This window comes from Papilio machaon, chromosome 6, assembly GCF_912999745.1.
Source record: "Papilio machaon chromosome 6, ilPapMach1.1, whole genome shotgun sequence".
Classification (NCBI taxonomy): domain Eukaryota; kingdom Metazoa; phylum Arthropoda; class Insecta; order Lepidoptera; family Papilionidae; genus Papilio; species Papilio machaon.
The window spans coordinates 1,907,168-1,925,197 of record NC_059991.1 but is presented as its reverse complement, the minus strand read 5'-3'; the positions used below and the strand labels follow the sequence as shown (position 1 = coordinate 1,925,197).

Below are 18,030 nucleotides of genomic sequence, written 5' to 3'. Positions count from 1 at the left end.
ATTTACTACATTCAGTAATTTTACACACATATTTGAATTAACTTGATTGTTTCATGACGTAAAACAAATTAAATTATAAGTATCTACCAGACATAAGATATCGTACTTCTGTAAAACTGCAAATATCGTTTATTGCAAAATTGCTGGTAACCGTAGTGTAGGATTAGCTTTATCGGGATTTGTGTATAAAAGTTTACGAGACACCGCGGCGCCTTTGATGACACAATTTAATGGCATCATACCCTCGTAGTACGTTTTGATGACATTTAATAGAAAACTAATTTTATTATCAAAGTATAAAGGAAAAAAACTAATCAAAATACTCTTTTAAATAATTAAAACAAGTAACAAGAAATAGAAGTATGACAACTATATACCAGTTCTGAAACATGGGAGATTTAAAATAAAAAAAAATTCATGATTAAGATTAACCTTTTTTAAAATATTGTAGTCAAGTTATGTTAAAATGTTAGCACTCACAAGAAACAACTGTTGACCTATAGGTTATCTTTAATCAAAATGTTGGAATGAAAGTGAAAACATGATTCAAAATTCGAACACAAAATATTATCGAAGGCGGCCATCTTGTCTGAGATATCATTAATTGAAATGTCATAAAACAGTCAATTGAGTGTAAAAACGAATTATTTTTATTTAAATAAGGTATTTATACTTTTAAATAAAGATACGAAGAAAATTTTGGACACAAATGTTATAATAGCTGTCAACTGGTAAATACGAAGATTAAAAAGATTAACAAAATATTTTTAATGCACAACCTATAGAGTTGTTGTTTGTAACAGATATTAAATGTACCTGGCTGGAAAAAAACTGACGTATTTTCTAATATAGTTCGGTTCGTGTCTATTATGGGATTATCTTTTTTTCTGCAATGAGAGATTGTTCCAAATACATTAACTGCACTTCCCATAAAATGCTGCACAACTTGTTTACCCCACGTCACTTCCCGCCTTGTGTTTATGCTAAAACCCGACCGTTTACAGAGGCCATCAATGTCCCTACAAGTGACGTCTGTTTGCACTAGAAAGTGTAAACATGCGAGTTTTGTGCGTGCCCTTTTTAACTTCCTCTGTCATTTTACTGTTGTACTTATATGTTTATTTCGTATTGACAAACCTTAAGTTACAATTGACTGAGTAAAGTAACGTATTGTTTTATTTAATTTTTAAAATGTTACGTTTAAAACATACTTATTACTACCTGTCGCCCGCGACTTCGTCCGTTCGGTATTAAACAAACGTAATAAGTAGCCTATGTGTTCTTCTAGACTATGTTCTACATCTGTATTAAATTTCATCAAGATTCATTGAGCGGTTCCGGAGATACTTTCAAACAAACATCCATCCATCCATCCATCTAAACATACACATTTATAATATTAGTAAGACTCTTAGTCTTGTTTTGATTAAATGACTTCTATGACCGCGCATGAGGTCGTTCGGTTGGAAAAATCAAATACAAAAATAATATTTTTCCCTATTGAAATACACGTTTTGTAATAACAGAGGTATTGTATGCTATATTCTGATTTGTGTTTTTGTACTTTACTATAGAACTTAGAGAACGATCGTTGACTTCGTATTGATGAAAAAGATTTTTCCAGACTCATTTAAAGCATAAAGGATGTCATCCATTCATTAGAGAATACAATGATATTTTGTTCTTTACGTGTATTCTTAAATCCATTGAAAATGTCTTAGTCATTTTCATTCAATATATTAAAATATCAACCACTGACGTAAAGCTATTATTATATTATGCAGCAATATACAATATACTATGCATTAGATGAAACATAGTTTCAGTCTGTAAAGGTCGCCGTATTGAATTAAGACGCAGCATTGTCGCTGTTAAAAAATAATGTCGTACACTGATGACACGAGACGAATGAATGACTTAGAATGATGAATACCACAATTTTATTCTTATGTTGGTAGCTTGCAGGAAAAAGGAAGGTTGGACAACATTTCAAAGTGAACTACTGTCATTTGTATCCTTGACAATAGAGAATTAACAGAACGTAACATGCACCGGACAATACGTGACCAACAAAAGGGAACTATGGCTATACAACCGTCCTTCGTCAATACGACACGTCGACATACCGACACGCATGGTGGCACGTACGCAATCAAACGTACGGACACAATGCTAATAATTATCGTAGGTCAATGACCTCAAATAATTAGTTAGCCGCGATTAGGATAAATTGTGTCCAAAGTACAAAGTAACCATAAGTAGATATCATTCAGATTGATGACCGAATCATATTGATGAATACATCTTTTTTCTCATGCAGAGAGCAAGAAGGTCCTTAATCATCGAAATCAACATATCTATCTATATATATAAAAGAAAGTCGTGTTAGTTACACTATTTATAACTCAAGAACGGCTGAATAGATTTGACTGAAAATTGGTGGGCAGGTAGCTTAGAACCAGGAATAGGACATAGGATAATGTTTACCCCGTTTTCTATTTTTTATTCCGCGCGGACGGAGTCGCGGGTAAAAGCTAGTCTGTCATATAAGGGTTCCTGTTTCAAGAAATAAGATCCAGTCTTTTAATATTCGTTAATTAACGTAATGATTGTATTGTAATAAACATTTTGATTGGAGAAAAAAATTATTAGTAATTGTCCTATTTTGATTTAGGCCAATTATTACTTAAAATTATCTTATAGTTTACTAGAACGACGCTGTTATCGTGTGCAATAAATTCATATCAATATGGCCGCTTTTCATTGACTAATAAATAAAACTACAGGAAATATTGGCAAAAAGTTTAATGTATATAAGAAAATTTTCTACTCTTAAGGTGGATTTAGTTAAAGGTAAGGTAAGTAGTAAAAGGATCGTATTTAAATATATCTTTATTTTTCTAAGGGTAAACAAAGTGATTATGTTACTTGATTTGACCCTCCATAGACTAATAATGGCCAAAAAACTAAAACCAATGCTAAGGTGTTCAATTTAGCTGTACAATTTTATGTCCAAATTTGGGATTAAATTTTATTCTTACAGATTATCGAATTTAAATGTAGCTTTCGGTAAAACACATTAATTTAACAAATAGCGTTATGCGTACACAGTTATTTATATCGATGGTTATAAAATAAAATCATTGACTATATGTAAACAACATGAACAGAAATACAGCGCGAATATAAAATGTATTATTGTATCAAATTGAATAGATTGTGGCACGAGTTGAAATATAATTCATAGAGCGCCACCTACGTTGACGTCCATTTACGGCTGAAAGTGAAGCAAAGTTTAGTTACATTGCGACAAAAGCTTGCGGTCCAAGTTACGAACTGTGGAGTCGTAGAAAACAGGTACTCATTATCACTGAACATCCTAAACATACTAAAAGATCAGTCGAAGCGGTAGTAACAATGCACTAAGTATAAGTCAAACTGATTTCACGACCTCACAACACTTTGATTGAGTGAGACGCCATATTATTTCATCCGACTAATCCTACTAATTACGTCGACTATCCTACGAGACATTTCTTACTGTACATAACTTATGTGCAATTGTTTACTTGGCTTATACTTACTTTCAATAGTAAAGATTTTAGAAACCAAAGAACTTAGAATATGGTGTACACGTATCGCGCATTTCCTATCGCTTGCAACCCATTGGAAAGTATGAGGGAGTCCCGACGTGACGTCTGCGGGGCTTTTGTGTCCATATCTGCTCTCCACACGTCTCCACAATGAATAAGCGTGTAAATGCTAAGCACGCCAAATATGGACAAACCAAGCGCGCTCCAAAACGCCTGGGTAAATAATGAAAGTTTATCATCTATAGAACCCCCTTTTTATCCTAAAAGGTAGACAAAATAAAAGAAAACCTAGGGAGAATGGAAGACTATTATAATTTTTTGATGGAAAAGAAACATTTTTCTTCTTTTGTTCTTTAATTCTCGAATCCTTCATTTTACAATTTTAGTTTCAACACGCGTATTTGGTTGTCAAGTTTTTTTTAATTTTATTAGGTTAATCACAATATGAGCCGTAGTTGTATTATTTCTATTTATTTTATTTTCTTACGATCTTAATTCCAATCCGAAAATATAATAAAAAGCTTCGTATAAGCTACTTATAAAATTAATTACGCGTACAATGAAATCCAATAAACCTCGTTTCCGTAAAACATGAAATGAAAAAAAAGATTGTTTTTTTTTTTAATATAATTGCATTTTGGTAAATCGAGACGGTATATATTACAATGTGACATTAATGAGGACAGGAGTGACGTTTGTCCTTTTAAGTTCACAACACAGTATTATCACGGAAACACGTTTTGTCTGGCGCCATACTTATATAAACAAATGCATACAAACCTACATTCGGACCAAGGATTCATACGCGTACATTTTACGACCCGTCATATGACAAGTTTTTTTTCTCTCCAAGTTTTACATTTTAGTTTTAAAAAGAATACGGCTCATTGTTTCAATTCGTCTGCCTTTTGTCGTTTTATTATTTTTAAAAACACATAAAAAACATATTTACCTTTGGCTTTACAAATAAACTAGCTATCGCCTGCGACTCCATCCGCACGAAATAAATTAAAACGTAATTAGTAGCCTATGTCTTCTTCCAAGCTATATTCTACATGCATTCATGCAGCCGTTCTGGAAATACCTTCTAATAAACATCCATCCATCCATTCATACATCTAAACATTCGCATTTTTAGTAAAAAGAGAGCAATGTCGCAAAGTCTCCGACCAACACATGTCGGGGGATTAAGGGAAAAAAAAAACATTCGCATTTATAATATTACTTAGATTAATAAAATAATTATCCATAGAAGAACATGCAAGGATATTAATAAATCTAAATGACTCATTGATCATTGAATTAAATAAATACATCAAACATATTGAAATTATTCTAGACCAGTGTTTCCCAAAGTGGGCGATAACGCCCCCTTGGGGGCGTTTGAAACCTAGGAGGGGGCGATAAGGGGTCCAAAAAATGGGGGGCATTGAAATTAATTCAAGTAATGAAAATGTGGTTTTTAAGTTTTAGGGCTGAATAAAAATTAGGGGGATCTGAAATATAATTGATTTTCAAAGGGGGCGGTGAAAGAAATAAGTTTGACAATCACTGTTCTAGAAAATAACAAACAGTTGATTCGTTATTATTGCATTCTATAAATAGGGTGAAAAGATTTATATTATTTCAAGTAGCTACATTACAAGAGGCTTGGATAAAATTTATTCGTCATAAACATGCTGCTACAATTGAATTGTTGTATCACATATTAAAATTATGATAGTCGTTTTGATCTGATACGATATAATAATACAAGACGTACAACGCTTCAGTGTTGTGTGGGCGTACCTTTACTTTTAAATTACGGTACAATAATCACCTATAAAAATGTGGATAAGTATCAGACTACCCGAATACTGAAACGTCACTTAAATATGTAAGAGCGTCTTAAATTATAAGACCACGCTTAAACTCCAATATGGAATTTTCTTAAGTCAGTTAAAGACGCATCTCAACTTTGATGCCAATCAAATCGTACCATGCTTAAAGGCCACTCAATATCACATTTCTTATACTGGATCGTCACTCAACGACATTTTGCTGTCAAAAGAACTGTCATGTCGACTTAAGTACGCCAACAATTTAAGAGTGGTCGCGGGCTATCTTAAAAGTTAAAATCTAAGGTGTTAACATGTCTGCTTCATCATAATCATCGCATTCGGACAAATAAAATTCTCATGTCACAATGTTCGTTCCCGTACTCCTCCGAAATGGCTTGACCGATTCTCATGAAATTTTGTGAGCATATTCAGTAGGTCTGAGAATCGGCCAAAATCTATTATTCATACCCCTATAAAGTTTTTTTTAACTGCGCACGAATGGAGTCGCGGGCGACAGCTAGTATTTATATAAAAATGCCGACTGAACGAGAATATATCGAAATCGCAAATAGGTTTGTAGCGACATCTGTCTGCGCCCGCTTAAACTGCTTAAAAAGTGTCTTGATGATATTATGATTTATTAAAATTTTATTAATTTAAACTTGTCAAAACATAACGCCAGATGCTTTCCATTCTACAAAAGTATGGTCAAATTTTTTAATTTTTTTTATTTAAAAATACTTTAAACAGAAAGGATATTTTTTAACAACCTTCTTTGATTTTTGATTATTTAGTATTTTTATTTTAAATTTCTTTACTATTTGGGAATGAACACGTCTTACAACTATAGGTTGTCCAAGCCATGCTGCGTGAAACGGATACGTAAAGTGAATTTTAAGAAAACGTAATCGAGAACAAGTATTTTTTATACACTCTTTGACCGAAAACAAAGGATGTTGCCATGACGTAAAAATAATACGTCTACTTACGGAATCACGCGCTTACATGTCTTGATTTGCGTTTGTGTATACCACTTAGATTTTGACGTCTGTTAAATTGTAAGCAATGCTTACAAAAGGAGATATTTAAGTAACGTTTCAGTATTCGGGCATAAGAGATTCCGACAAGTCAATGAATTTTAACGTTTCATACAAAGAAACTTTTCCTTTATGTTTAAAAAGGATCGTTTATGGTATTATTGAATTACACGAACATTTTTTGCTACCTTTTAAGGTTCTATTTCGATCCAATTGTTTTTACGGCTACTTATGAGGAAGGTTTACAAGTATAAACGATGTAAGAACAATGTAAACATGAATTTAATATGTTTTATTTATTAATAGATTTATTATGAATGTTATAAAGGCACAGATTCAAAGAAAATCACCCACAAACAACATCTAATTTTACCTCAGATACTTTTTAACTTTCCATATAATATGTTGAAAATTTCAACACCACATTACCTGAAACAGAAAAAATTATACATTAGAAACATTTTTTAATCTGTCATTATTATCTTCTGTATGCATTAATATGAAAATCCTATTTCAAAAACATTTACAATTTACAAATAATCACATTCAAACGAAATCGGCACAGATAACAAAAACAAAATGCGTTTATATCTAAACATTGTTTAGATAAGATAGTCTGTGGTTACTCAGACTTAAGCCGCATTCACATTTGCCTGACGTGTTGTGTCGTGATGCGTCAGAAAGGTATCGGTCTCATACAATTAATATGGTTGCGTGTACACTTCTCTGACGCAGTGTGTCGTGATGGCTTGTGTCGTGTCGCGTCAGTAGCGATCCCGCGGGGTTAGGCAGTAAAAAACAAAAACGAAACGAAAGCGACTGTCGTTCGATTGTGATTGGTTGAGAGACTGACGTCTGACGTCACGCGTTAAAACCGTAGGCAGTAACACGCACGAAAGACGAAAGACGAAGCGTCGTCTATCGTCTATCGTTTTTCGACCAATTCCTTTGAAATTCTTAGGCAGTAACACGAAATGACATTTCCAATCGTTTTAAAAGCGACACGATCGTTCGTTTTTGAGACGATCGACAAAGGTGTCTCGTTTTGCCGCGAAGTCAACCGAATCAACTTTAGTTAAATATCTTAAACTATTATTAAATATTAAATAAAACTTCTAAGGTGAGAAATCAATTTGGTATTATGTTATAAATGATTTGTTAGTTGAATAAAGTAAACAATTTATGATTTTGGCATATTATAGATATGTCTCGCATGTGGACCGCCTTGATGTTAGAAGCTGCAGATGCCGAAGCTAAAAAGATGTCTCGGCAGCGTATGCTTCTACAAAGATTAAAGAATCGCGAACGGTTACTCCAAAAAATTCCGGAGTGGCAGTTTAGAGCTCATTACAGGCTGAATAAGGAAGAGTTCCACTCGTTGTGTGACGAGCTCAGGCACAATACCAGTTTAAAAGGTTCGAAAACAACTTCACTGGAACTTAAGGTAAATTGATTTCTTATGATATATGTTTTTTTTAATATATGTGTGTTAAAAGGTGATTATGTATTTAATATGATTAATGTTAACTTTAGTCACTTTGAGTCTTATACTGACACAATTATTATATTTTAGGTGCTGACAGCATTGAACTTTTATGCCATGGGTTCATATCAGAAAGGTGTTGCTAATGAGGTACATATGAATCAAAAAAGTGTAAGTCGGTGTATCAGAGAGGTGACAAAAGCTCTGAATGAGATTTCAAATAAATGGATACAATTCCCACAAACAAGCACACAAAGAACTAAAATTAAGCAAGGGTAGGGGTTACTATATATAACTTCCGTCATTTTATTTTTATTACCTTGAGCACATACAACTACTTACAAATATTATTTTACAGATTTTATACTAAGTTTAATTTTCCTGGTGTAATTGGTGCCATTGATTGCACCCATGTGGCCATAGTTCGTCCAGCTGCAGATGTACTTTGTTTTTATAACAGAAAAAGCTTTCATTCTCTTAATGTCCAAATGGTATGAACCTTTTTATGTTTGTTATAATAATTATAAGATAATTAAAGATTAATCTCAATTAAATATTTTAGGTATGTGACAGTGATCTCAGAATCACTAATGTTAATGCCAAGTTTGGTGGTGCAAGTCACAACAGTCATATCTGGGCAAGTAGCAGACTGCAAAGCCATATGGAGGCTCTGCAACTATCTGGCAAGTCCGTTTGGTTGTTGGGTTATTGCATTTTTAGTAGAAAAATATTTAACAGGTGATGTTCTATGTTAAATGTTATTTGTAACTTTAATATTACTTATAACATTTTAGGTGACAGTAGTTACCCTCAAAGGATCTACCTTATGACACCTATGCAGATGATACTAATGCAGAACCAGGATCTAGAGGAGAGAACTACACTAGAGTGCATGTCAAGGCCCGAAACTGCATAGAAAGGGCATTTGGTTAAATATAGATTTTGATATTTGTTAGGTCAGCGTATCCTTTATTATCACCCTGATTATGCAGCAGAAATTGTTATTGCATGTGTGGTACTGCATAACATGCTCATAGATTCAAGAGGAACTCCTACAGATGATGCAGAAGTACTTTTGTCCACTGCTCTTACACAACCAACTGTTGTTGAAAACGGGCTGGATGTGATTGTGGGACGGGCTGTTAGGAATAGACTAATTATTGGCAGTTTTTAGTTTGGTTGAAGAAGCCCACACAATAATGTCTAAAAGTGTATTTTTAAGAAGAAATATGATGAAGATGAATGTTTTACAAATTAAAAATAAACTTTATTTATATACAATTATTTTTTATTTCAATATTCACTTAAACATTAATTACACAAGTTACAACCAAAACCAATGTAAATGTTACATGTTTTTGCATTTGAGACTGCATCTCAAAACATAAGCATTACATTAATAAGCCAGTGAGTGAGGGTCTTGGATGCCATTTCCCTCTCCTTTGAACTGATGATGGGGCAGCTATACTCTTGAAGAGGAGGCAGCATATATATCATTTTGTTCATCATCTGAAATATCATGATAAAGTTAGTAAATATTAATGTTTAAACTGTATATAATAAGATAAAACTAAACATTAAATTGTATCAATTGATTTTAGTTAATTTATTTTACCCAAATGATTAAACAGAAACATGGGCAAATAAATTGAGGTAGGTACTAATTAAATATTTTTCTATTAATACAGTTACCAACTGAAGAATAGATTTGCATATCTGTTTTCTAAATGAAATAACAGGATTGTAATAAATTACTGTCAGTGATCTGCTCCAAAATTTGTATTTGGATAGATGGTTCCTCAACTGGAGGCTCCTCATTTGACTGTTCCTCTACTGGTAGTCCTAAAATATAAAGTTTGGGTGATGAAACGTGATATTCGAAGCTAGGAAAATGGCAACTACAAAACTATTGTTATTAAATACATGATTCAATAGCATGGGCACTTGCAAAGAATAAGTAAAATAAAAAAGGATGTGTCTGCCAGCATAACAAACATGCTTCAGAATGAATGTCTTGTTTTATGTTTACAATCATTATTACATTAGAACCAACCTTGATCCATTGCTCCATAGACTTGTCAGGATCACTACCTGCCTTACCCAGCAACATCTTTAATAGTTGGCAAAGTTCCTAGCGCCTCACTCTTCCCTGCGGGGTGTTTACCATTTTAAATACGTTATTGACGTACCTTTCCATAAATTCCACCATTATGGCGATTTGCTCATTGCTTGCGTTTTAAGAATTCATTTTACAAAACGTAAATTGAAACACAAACACTTCACTAAACTTTTGTATTTTTACCGCGAGAATATTTGACCTTTATACGTCAAATTCAAATGACACAATGTTGATCGTCAAGTATAGACAATAATTTGTTTTTTTTTGACGATTCACCTTCGTCTGCACGAAAGCGACTGTCGTCTGTTACTGCCTAGCCTTACACGGAAAAACGAGAGACGCTATCGCTTAGACGAAACGATCGATCGTTTCGTTTTTAGTTTTTTACTGCCTAACCCCGCCGGTCCGCGTCAGTTGGGTGAGGTGCGGGGGACGGCGCAGCGACACGACACAGCGGGTCGGACTAGTGTGCACGCGCACGTGTTGTGTTGTGACGCGTCAGAAGTTAGACATTCTAAAATACTGATGAAATTTTTCAGCTTCACTCTCAAGCTTTTTAACGTGACAATGAAACTCGCCTTTAGTCTCTCTTTTTGTATTTACTGGATGTATCCAATATCTTCTTCTCTTTTTTTTGTTTTATTAGAAGTGTTGCCAGTGCCAATAACTGCATATCTTCTTCATAATCTGAATCCGAATCGGATGATTCATGAAAAAACATTGCGAATGTGTAAACTCTCCGAGAGCTATAACGGAACTGATTAAAAATGCGTCATAACGCGTCACATAGATGTGAACAGTAGCCATCACGACAGAAAGCATCACGACACGACACGTCAGGCAAATGTGAATGCGGCTTTACGAGAACCTAACCAATAAACACGCCAAGAAAATTTCCGTAACGGAAGGAATCATCGACCAAGTTTTTTGTACTTATTTGAGTGATAAAGCATCGTAGTGCAAATGGAATTAATTAACAAATGAAGGTAATTCTTCATTGTCCATATGAAGAATTAAAATTTAAATAACATATAATAAAAGTAGTTTTTTTTCTTGTAAACAATGATGAACCACATATGTTTGTTATATGCATGTACAAACAAACATTATAAAATAAATTAATACGTATGATTGTAGGTAAATACAGGTAAAACTATGCCAATCTTCTGTCGTCGTGTCTTGGGTTAAGTTTAGTAAACATATCTTTATTGAAAATTACATTTGCTTACAATTACAAGATGTTTAGTGTTTTGTTGTCGTTAGTGTTCGCTTGTTTGTCTTCTAAAAATATTACATAAATCATTTAGGAACCTAGGAACGGAATTGAGTACTGAGCTCAATAACTAGGTACCCTAGCGGCCATTAGGAACCGGTCGTCGTATATTATGAGCAATAAAACATCGTCGACTTGACCTCTGAGATTACAATAGACGTCGTATAAGTCTCACGGTACCAAATGTGCAGGACGTTGGTCTCAAAGAAGTTTTTTGCATATGTAACAACCCTACTAAAAGATACCATATAAATCAAATTTCTTACAAAATATTTATAAAATGCAATAAACAACACACAAAGATAACAGAGCAAACTAAGGGCTTTTGTTACCGTCATATTTTAAGGCCGCATCTAAAAAAAACGAATTTATAACTTTTTACTTAATTTTATTTAATTTATACTTATTATATCTGCAAGCTGTTTCCTATAAAGACTTTGTCACTAATGTTTACTTCGTCGATATGCGTAATAACCATGCTCAGTTTAACATGAAATCCTCAACGATATCTAAATATAGAGGCGCCCACCGTCGTGAGTCAGCATCGCTTGCAGCACGACCACTTGCATTGACAATATTAGCAAACAGTACTCGAATTAACATCAAAACTTACTATAAATATATACGCGGGCAGAGCTAATAACGCCATCTACATATTTATATCCAAAACTGTTAGGAAAATGATGATCAAAATGATTACTTGATTTCGGAGTACATCAACGAAGTATACAAGAACAAATAACTAGAGTAATATAAGAAGGTGAATAAGCAGTTTCTTAAAATTTGCTTTTTTTTTCATCATATATGAGGAAAACAAAATTTTCAAGGGAATTCCCGCTCGATCTTTCAATATTTGTGCATGATGCATCACTAAAATACATCACATTAGGTAACCGTATAGCAATAGATCTTATTCATAGGCTCCTAAGATAGTTAAAAATGCGTTTAGACATACGACAAAAATTTAAATTAACAAGAGATTTTTCAAGCAAAAAATCTTTGAATCAAAAGAACACTTTATATTTTCTAATCTAACTGAGATTATAAACGAAGCACGTAATGTAACAGATACGTTGGATTAAAAGGGCATATCCTTTCAAGCCATAATCACAGACCTAATATAGATTAACTTTTTAAATATTCTAAGCACGTCTATCGAAGATATAAGGAATACGGTCTATATACGGAGTTCGGAAGTAAGCAGAACTACAAACGCAGTTATAACAAAGAAAAAAATTATGTTTGATGACGTAGCAAATAGCTTTTATAATTACAATACAATTGCCTGTTACTTTGAAGACGAAATGTTTTTACTTATGCCAGAGCGAAAGACAGTAGTCGACGTAATCTGTGATCTAGACATTGCGTCCGTTGTAGGAATACTAATATAATTGAATGAATGACAAGAGTTTATACGAAAAGCTAATGTTTTAATCATGATTAAGCCACTAGTAAATTTTCATTACAGTCTGTTGTCTGTCTGGTTGCTATTATACGCTCCAACTGTCTAGCTGTAAAAGAAATTCTGTGCTAATAGTAAAGTTCTCCAATTTTAAATTCAAGCTAATAAACTCAATGGAATTAATTTCCATAAACACTAATCCTAAACCTTGTTCGTTCAAAAACTGTTATCAATTTTGGTATCGACCAATTTCTTCCTAGTTTGTGGTCCATCTTCAGGGTATACATTTAATGTCTTAAACTCGTTTAAAACAGTAAACTAGCTTTGTAAAGGTTATCAAATTACGTGTGATTTTATGTAAAAATTTTCTATTTTTAATAGAGGCTTGTGAAATTGCGAATTTATGTACCCGCATCCCTTTCCGTTTCCCGCCACAAATCGTCCATCCGAAGCCCAATAAATATTTCATCAGGTCGACGATAATGCCCGGCTCAATTAGGTAAAGCCTGCGGAACGGCGGGAGTAATGCGCAGACCTTGTTTCAATTTAGAAAATCCTTTGATTCCATTGAAAAAAGAATAAATTACGTAAATCTTACTTACAGATAAGTTTTTTATATTGTCATTGAAAACAATTTTTCTTTTCAGAGTTTCTTTCATCATATTCTTTATAGAAGATCAAGTGAAGTAAAAAAAACTACTAATTTAGAACCGCTATCACCGTACAATTATTCGGTGACGGTACAAACTAATTTGACACCCGTCGGAGGTCCTTCCTCAATGGACGATGACCGACGGATCTGAAACTGTAGCCTGTGCCGTCACTGGATAATTACGTAAGTACTAGCCGTTAATAATTAGTTTATAATGATGTCTCGCGAAAATTTTATAACAATCAAAGTAATGGCAAGTTTTTATAAACTTACGGGAACTCATTACTAAACTTAAAGTACAAATATCTTGTTCTATGTTTCCACTGACTCATTTGTTATACCTTATTAAATAAAACGTCAATTAAATGTCCGTAAAAAATCACGAGATATTCCCTGACGTAAAGAAAACATCGACATTATCTATTTCCATTCTATAATAAGCCAAAGAATTCCTACCAAGTAGGTACAAATACGGTGCAATCAGAAATTAATACGCTCGTAAGAAATGTTCTCCATTTCGCCATATGTGGACCGCAGTACTCATACGAGGTAGTGATTGAAAATCGATAGGATGTAATTTTATAAAACTTATACAATGTTTGAATAGAAATCTAACTTTTTAATAGTAATGATTTGAGTCTTAACAGGTTTATCTTGTAGCGGAAACAATTTAGAGACAATTTAATGAGTTGTTTTGTCATTCGGTAGTCATTTAGTAACAAATTGTAAAGCAAATTGTAAGTTGAACGAAATCATTCGCGTTACTACTCGTACATTCAAAGGTTTTCAATATAACGCTTAATTCGAAGAATTCTTCTAAAAGGATTAAAAATAAGTAAAGATCAATATTTTCTCTTGAATCATAATTTAATATCATTTCACGCAACAATTTGTTCCAATTTTGAAATAAAAAAAAACATAAGCATTCGCTTTCTAAAGCTGCCAGCACTTTATTTTTAATGACTATTGCTCTTTCTGCCGTACGTCTATAGCGTTCGGAAACACTCAAAGTACAAACACTTAAAGCTACGAACTGATGAAAACTGGTTTATGCGACGGCCAATAATTGAATTCAATATTTTTTTATATTATAAATAACGAGCGGAAGTTATATATATTTTTTTGTATAAAATATTGGTCGTTTAATTTTATACTCAACGTGTTCCTTGTTCATGACAAATAAAGTATATAATTTATTATGTAATTTTTAGAATAATATTTTTATAAAACTATACGTAAATAATAAATAACAGTAATTTTTAAGGATTATAAAGTTAGCAAAATCATTTAAAAAAATAAACTCATTTACTTTTAGTTTCCTAAACTTATTTTTTTTTAATATAATTTATTTTAACGTTATGGTTTCAAAAATTATGTCGAAAAGTATTTTTTTCTACATAACAAACCTGTAAATACAGAACCCTAACTTTAGCATCTTTGTTGCATTGTGTTGTCAAAGTTCTGACAATGGTCATAATGAAGCAAGGCATGTCAACTTGACAGGCGCGATGTTGCCACATTATGAATCACATCATCGACAGCTCGCTATTGAAAACCTACTTACTTGATACAATATTTCTAATTACTGTGCCTTTAAAAAAAGTTTTCTTATCCCTTATTTTTTATTTATTTATTTACTATACATATACAAATTATTTAACTCTGTCTAAACATACATCGAGCATTACAATATCTAGAAAATCTCTTTTAATGAAGTGTTTAATATTTGCAAAATTACATAAAAGACCCTTTTAGAAAATAGAATAAACATCAAAATATTCTCTGTATATGTTGGTACAAAGCTATTAGCTGTAATCATCGTAGTTAAACACTAAAAGGCACAACAACAAAAGTGTTCACTCTTTTTTTAATAAAACTATTTAGGTCACATCTTCCAACTTGGAATAAAGCCCAAATCTCAGCCTTTCAGTTCCCGAATACTGAGTATAATGTCAGTAAACTGTGCCATTAGGTCGTCTCATTCATCAGGACAAGAGACAGTTTTTAAAGCATCTGTTTCTTATACAGGGCAGCTTTGATGTAAATTATCAGACAAATTGGATATTAATTCGGTGTGAATACGTCCAGGTGAAAGGATTGCACATAAAACCTTGAACTACATGATTTTGGGTACACCTGTTCAATCACGCATCGATAACTGTGTGTATTTTTTTTTTGTTTCTAAATTTGACACCTTAAAAGAATTAATTTAAATAAAAACAGAAATACAAATCGATTGGAGCGTTAAGGCTTCAATATGACACAATAAAACGGCATCTTAATAATATTATAAATGCGAAAGTTTAAATGAATAAATGGAGGTTTGTTAGAAGTTATCTCCAAAACGGCTTAACGGATCTCGTTGAATATTTGCCATAGATGTACAACGTAATCTGGAAAGCTAGTAATATTTTATTTTCCGCGCGGACGAAATCGCGTGCAAAAGATAGTACATAATACATGTGTAACTACAACGAACATTACTCACTTGTCAGTAGGGTAAAGTACAATATATATCTAACTAGCCTTTACCCGAGATTCCGTCCGCGCGGAATAAAAAAAAAAAAAAAAGAACGGGGTAAAAATTATCCTATGTCCTATTCCTGGTTCTAAGCTACCTGCCCACCAATTTTCAGTCAAATCGATTCAGCCGTTCTTGAGTTATAAATGGTGTAACTAACACAACTTTCTTTTATATATATAGATATAGATTTTAAGAAAAATTCTTCCCTTGAAAATATATACGAGTTATAGGACTTTGATAAGATCTTTATACTAAAATAGCAATAGTACGAAGGTCGAGCAGTTTCACATTAATACAGTCTTTAAATAATATCAAGATGTATAAAAATAGTGTATCACTACAATATCATCAGATTTGAAAACTAAAAATATTCTAACACATTGAAGTCTAATCTTATTGTCTCCGAAGCTTACAAATTTAAAGGTCTTCTAAACCAATATAAAATATACTTAATATATTTATTGAGTTAAGAAAGGTCTAGACAGTATTGGAATATCAATCGACTTCTATTAGCTCTCGTTAGTTCGACCAATTGGTATACAGTTTTGATACAAAAATTGTAACACGTGATATGTTAAAGGTTAAGGTGATATACCATTAGTCACGGAATATGAATCATATTCCAAGAGACAACCACGAGCGAGAGTTACAGAGTGTTACAAATCTTAAAATAACATCCCAACTTACGCTATTCTAACACAAATGTGACACTACACGTTTACCATAATGACTATTGTATCTTTATCACCAACACGTATCCCTCTCAATTGTAAAAATATTTTATTGCCATTGATAAAAAATATTAAGGGAAATGATTCGAAACTTTAAAATGGTATTAGATCAGCATGTTTTTAGATGAAAAAACTAGGGACATTCATATCTTTTATGAGACTATGGTAATGTCTTATCACCCCTGAATTAGGGTAGTCACGCCTCAGTGGGGACGTATACTGGGCTGATCATGATGATGTCTTTTACTTAAATTCTCCAAACTTATAAGTTCATGTTTGTTTGAACGTCCCTAAGCTATGAGATCTCATAACCTATTCCTGCGATAGGAGTGTTAGTAAGTCGATAACTCAGTCCAATACAGTCATGAATAAAAATAGTCCTTCCTTTGAAGTAGAACATTCAATGTCAACTGAAATGATTTAAAATCGACGAGAACATAATTGAATTATACCAGTTATGGTGTTGCATTCTCAAAATAAACTTCCGGAAGTTAATCGTGTTAAAAAATCAACATCGGTTAACGGCCCCAGCTGGGAACATGTGCAGTGTAAAAACTTAGAGGAGTTGATTGCATGACAACAAATGACGCTTTAGAAAACAAAAGGATAAAAAAGTTAGTTAACATTCATATAACGTATAATTAAAACTTTTTGGAATAGTTAATCCGAGATAAGCGGATCCAAATTGTGATCTCTTTACGCCAAAGAATTTAACATATATATTTTTAATAACAAATGATATTTCATTTACTAAGAACAGGGATCATGTCACCTTTACAGGACAATCGTTATGTTTTGTTAGAAAAGGGCGCTAGATGACTTAATAAAAATCTAGATGAAGTGAAATAAACACAAAGACTCAGTGGTGATTTGTATAACTGTCAAAACACGACGTTTTATTATATCACGTGGGTTCAGCACACTACGATGATACCATTATACTTTAGTTTTATTATACGTTTAAGAACTCAACTAAAATTAATGATCTGCACATCACAGTTCGCATGTGTGAAGCAGATCAGCGAACCAGTTCGTAGATCAGCTCAATTCGCATAGTGTTATCACTGGTCTGTCTATCGACTCACCGGCTGGCTTGCAGCTCGTCGGTGCGCATAGTTATTGTACATCACGTTGAGCTGTGAGCTGCCAAATTAGTTATTAAGCCGCAACTCTACGGTTCATGTCTATGTGAGCTGATGTACACACGTCTATACTTCATCAATGAGTAATAAAATAACAAAAGTAATTGAAATGGTTCATGTAATAAAACAATAAGGCAATTAGAATAATATCCCTTTGTCCCTTATCGTGTATTCACAAGACGTTCGAGTGCCAACTGGTAAATAACTAGGCCAGGTCGCAGCTCGCGAACTTTATTGTTGGCACTACAATATCA

General features: G+C 33.0%; 2 protein-coding genes and 1 long non-coding RNA gene across 3 annotated transcripts in view; 1 reads left to right on the top strand and 2 right to left on the bottom strand.

The window, feature by feature from the left end:
• LOC106721339 overlaps positions 1-18,030 on the bottom strand; it is a 51,024-nt gene that overhangs the window by 12,432 nt on the left and 20,562 nt on the right. The window lies entirely within an intron of this gene.
• On the top strand, positions 7,234-8,285 carry LOC123721060 (putative nuclease HARBI1). Its single transcript, XM_045678311.1, has 3 exons — positions 7,234-7,570; positions 7,653-7,894; positions 8,024-8,285. Exons 2-3 carry the CDS (start codon positions 7,655-7,657, stop codon positions 8,210-8,212), a joined length of 429 nt encoding a protein of 142 aa, XP_045534267.1. The 5' UTR covers positions 7,234-7,570; positions 7,653-7,654; the 3' UTR covers positions 8,213-8,285.
• LOC123721061 lies at positions 9,419-10,447 on the bottom strand. The gene is made up of 3 exons (XR_006756137.1): positions 9,987-10,447; positions 9,689-9,775; positions 9,419-9,442 (listed from the first exon to the last, which is right to left on the bottom strand). It is a non-coding gene; the product is annotated as an uncharacterized LOC123721061 (long non-coding RNA).

Bases quoted from the DNA above. Each gene is read 5' to 3' on its own strand.
- LOC123721060 (XM_045678311.1), top strand. From the start codon at position 7,655: ATGTCTCGCATGTGGACCGCCTTGATGTTAGAAGCTGCAGATGCCGAA. The intron at 7,895-8,023 runs GTAAATTGATTT...ATTATATTTTAG, and splicing joins CAACTTCACTGGAACTTAAG to GTGCTGACAGCATTGAACTT.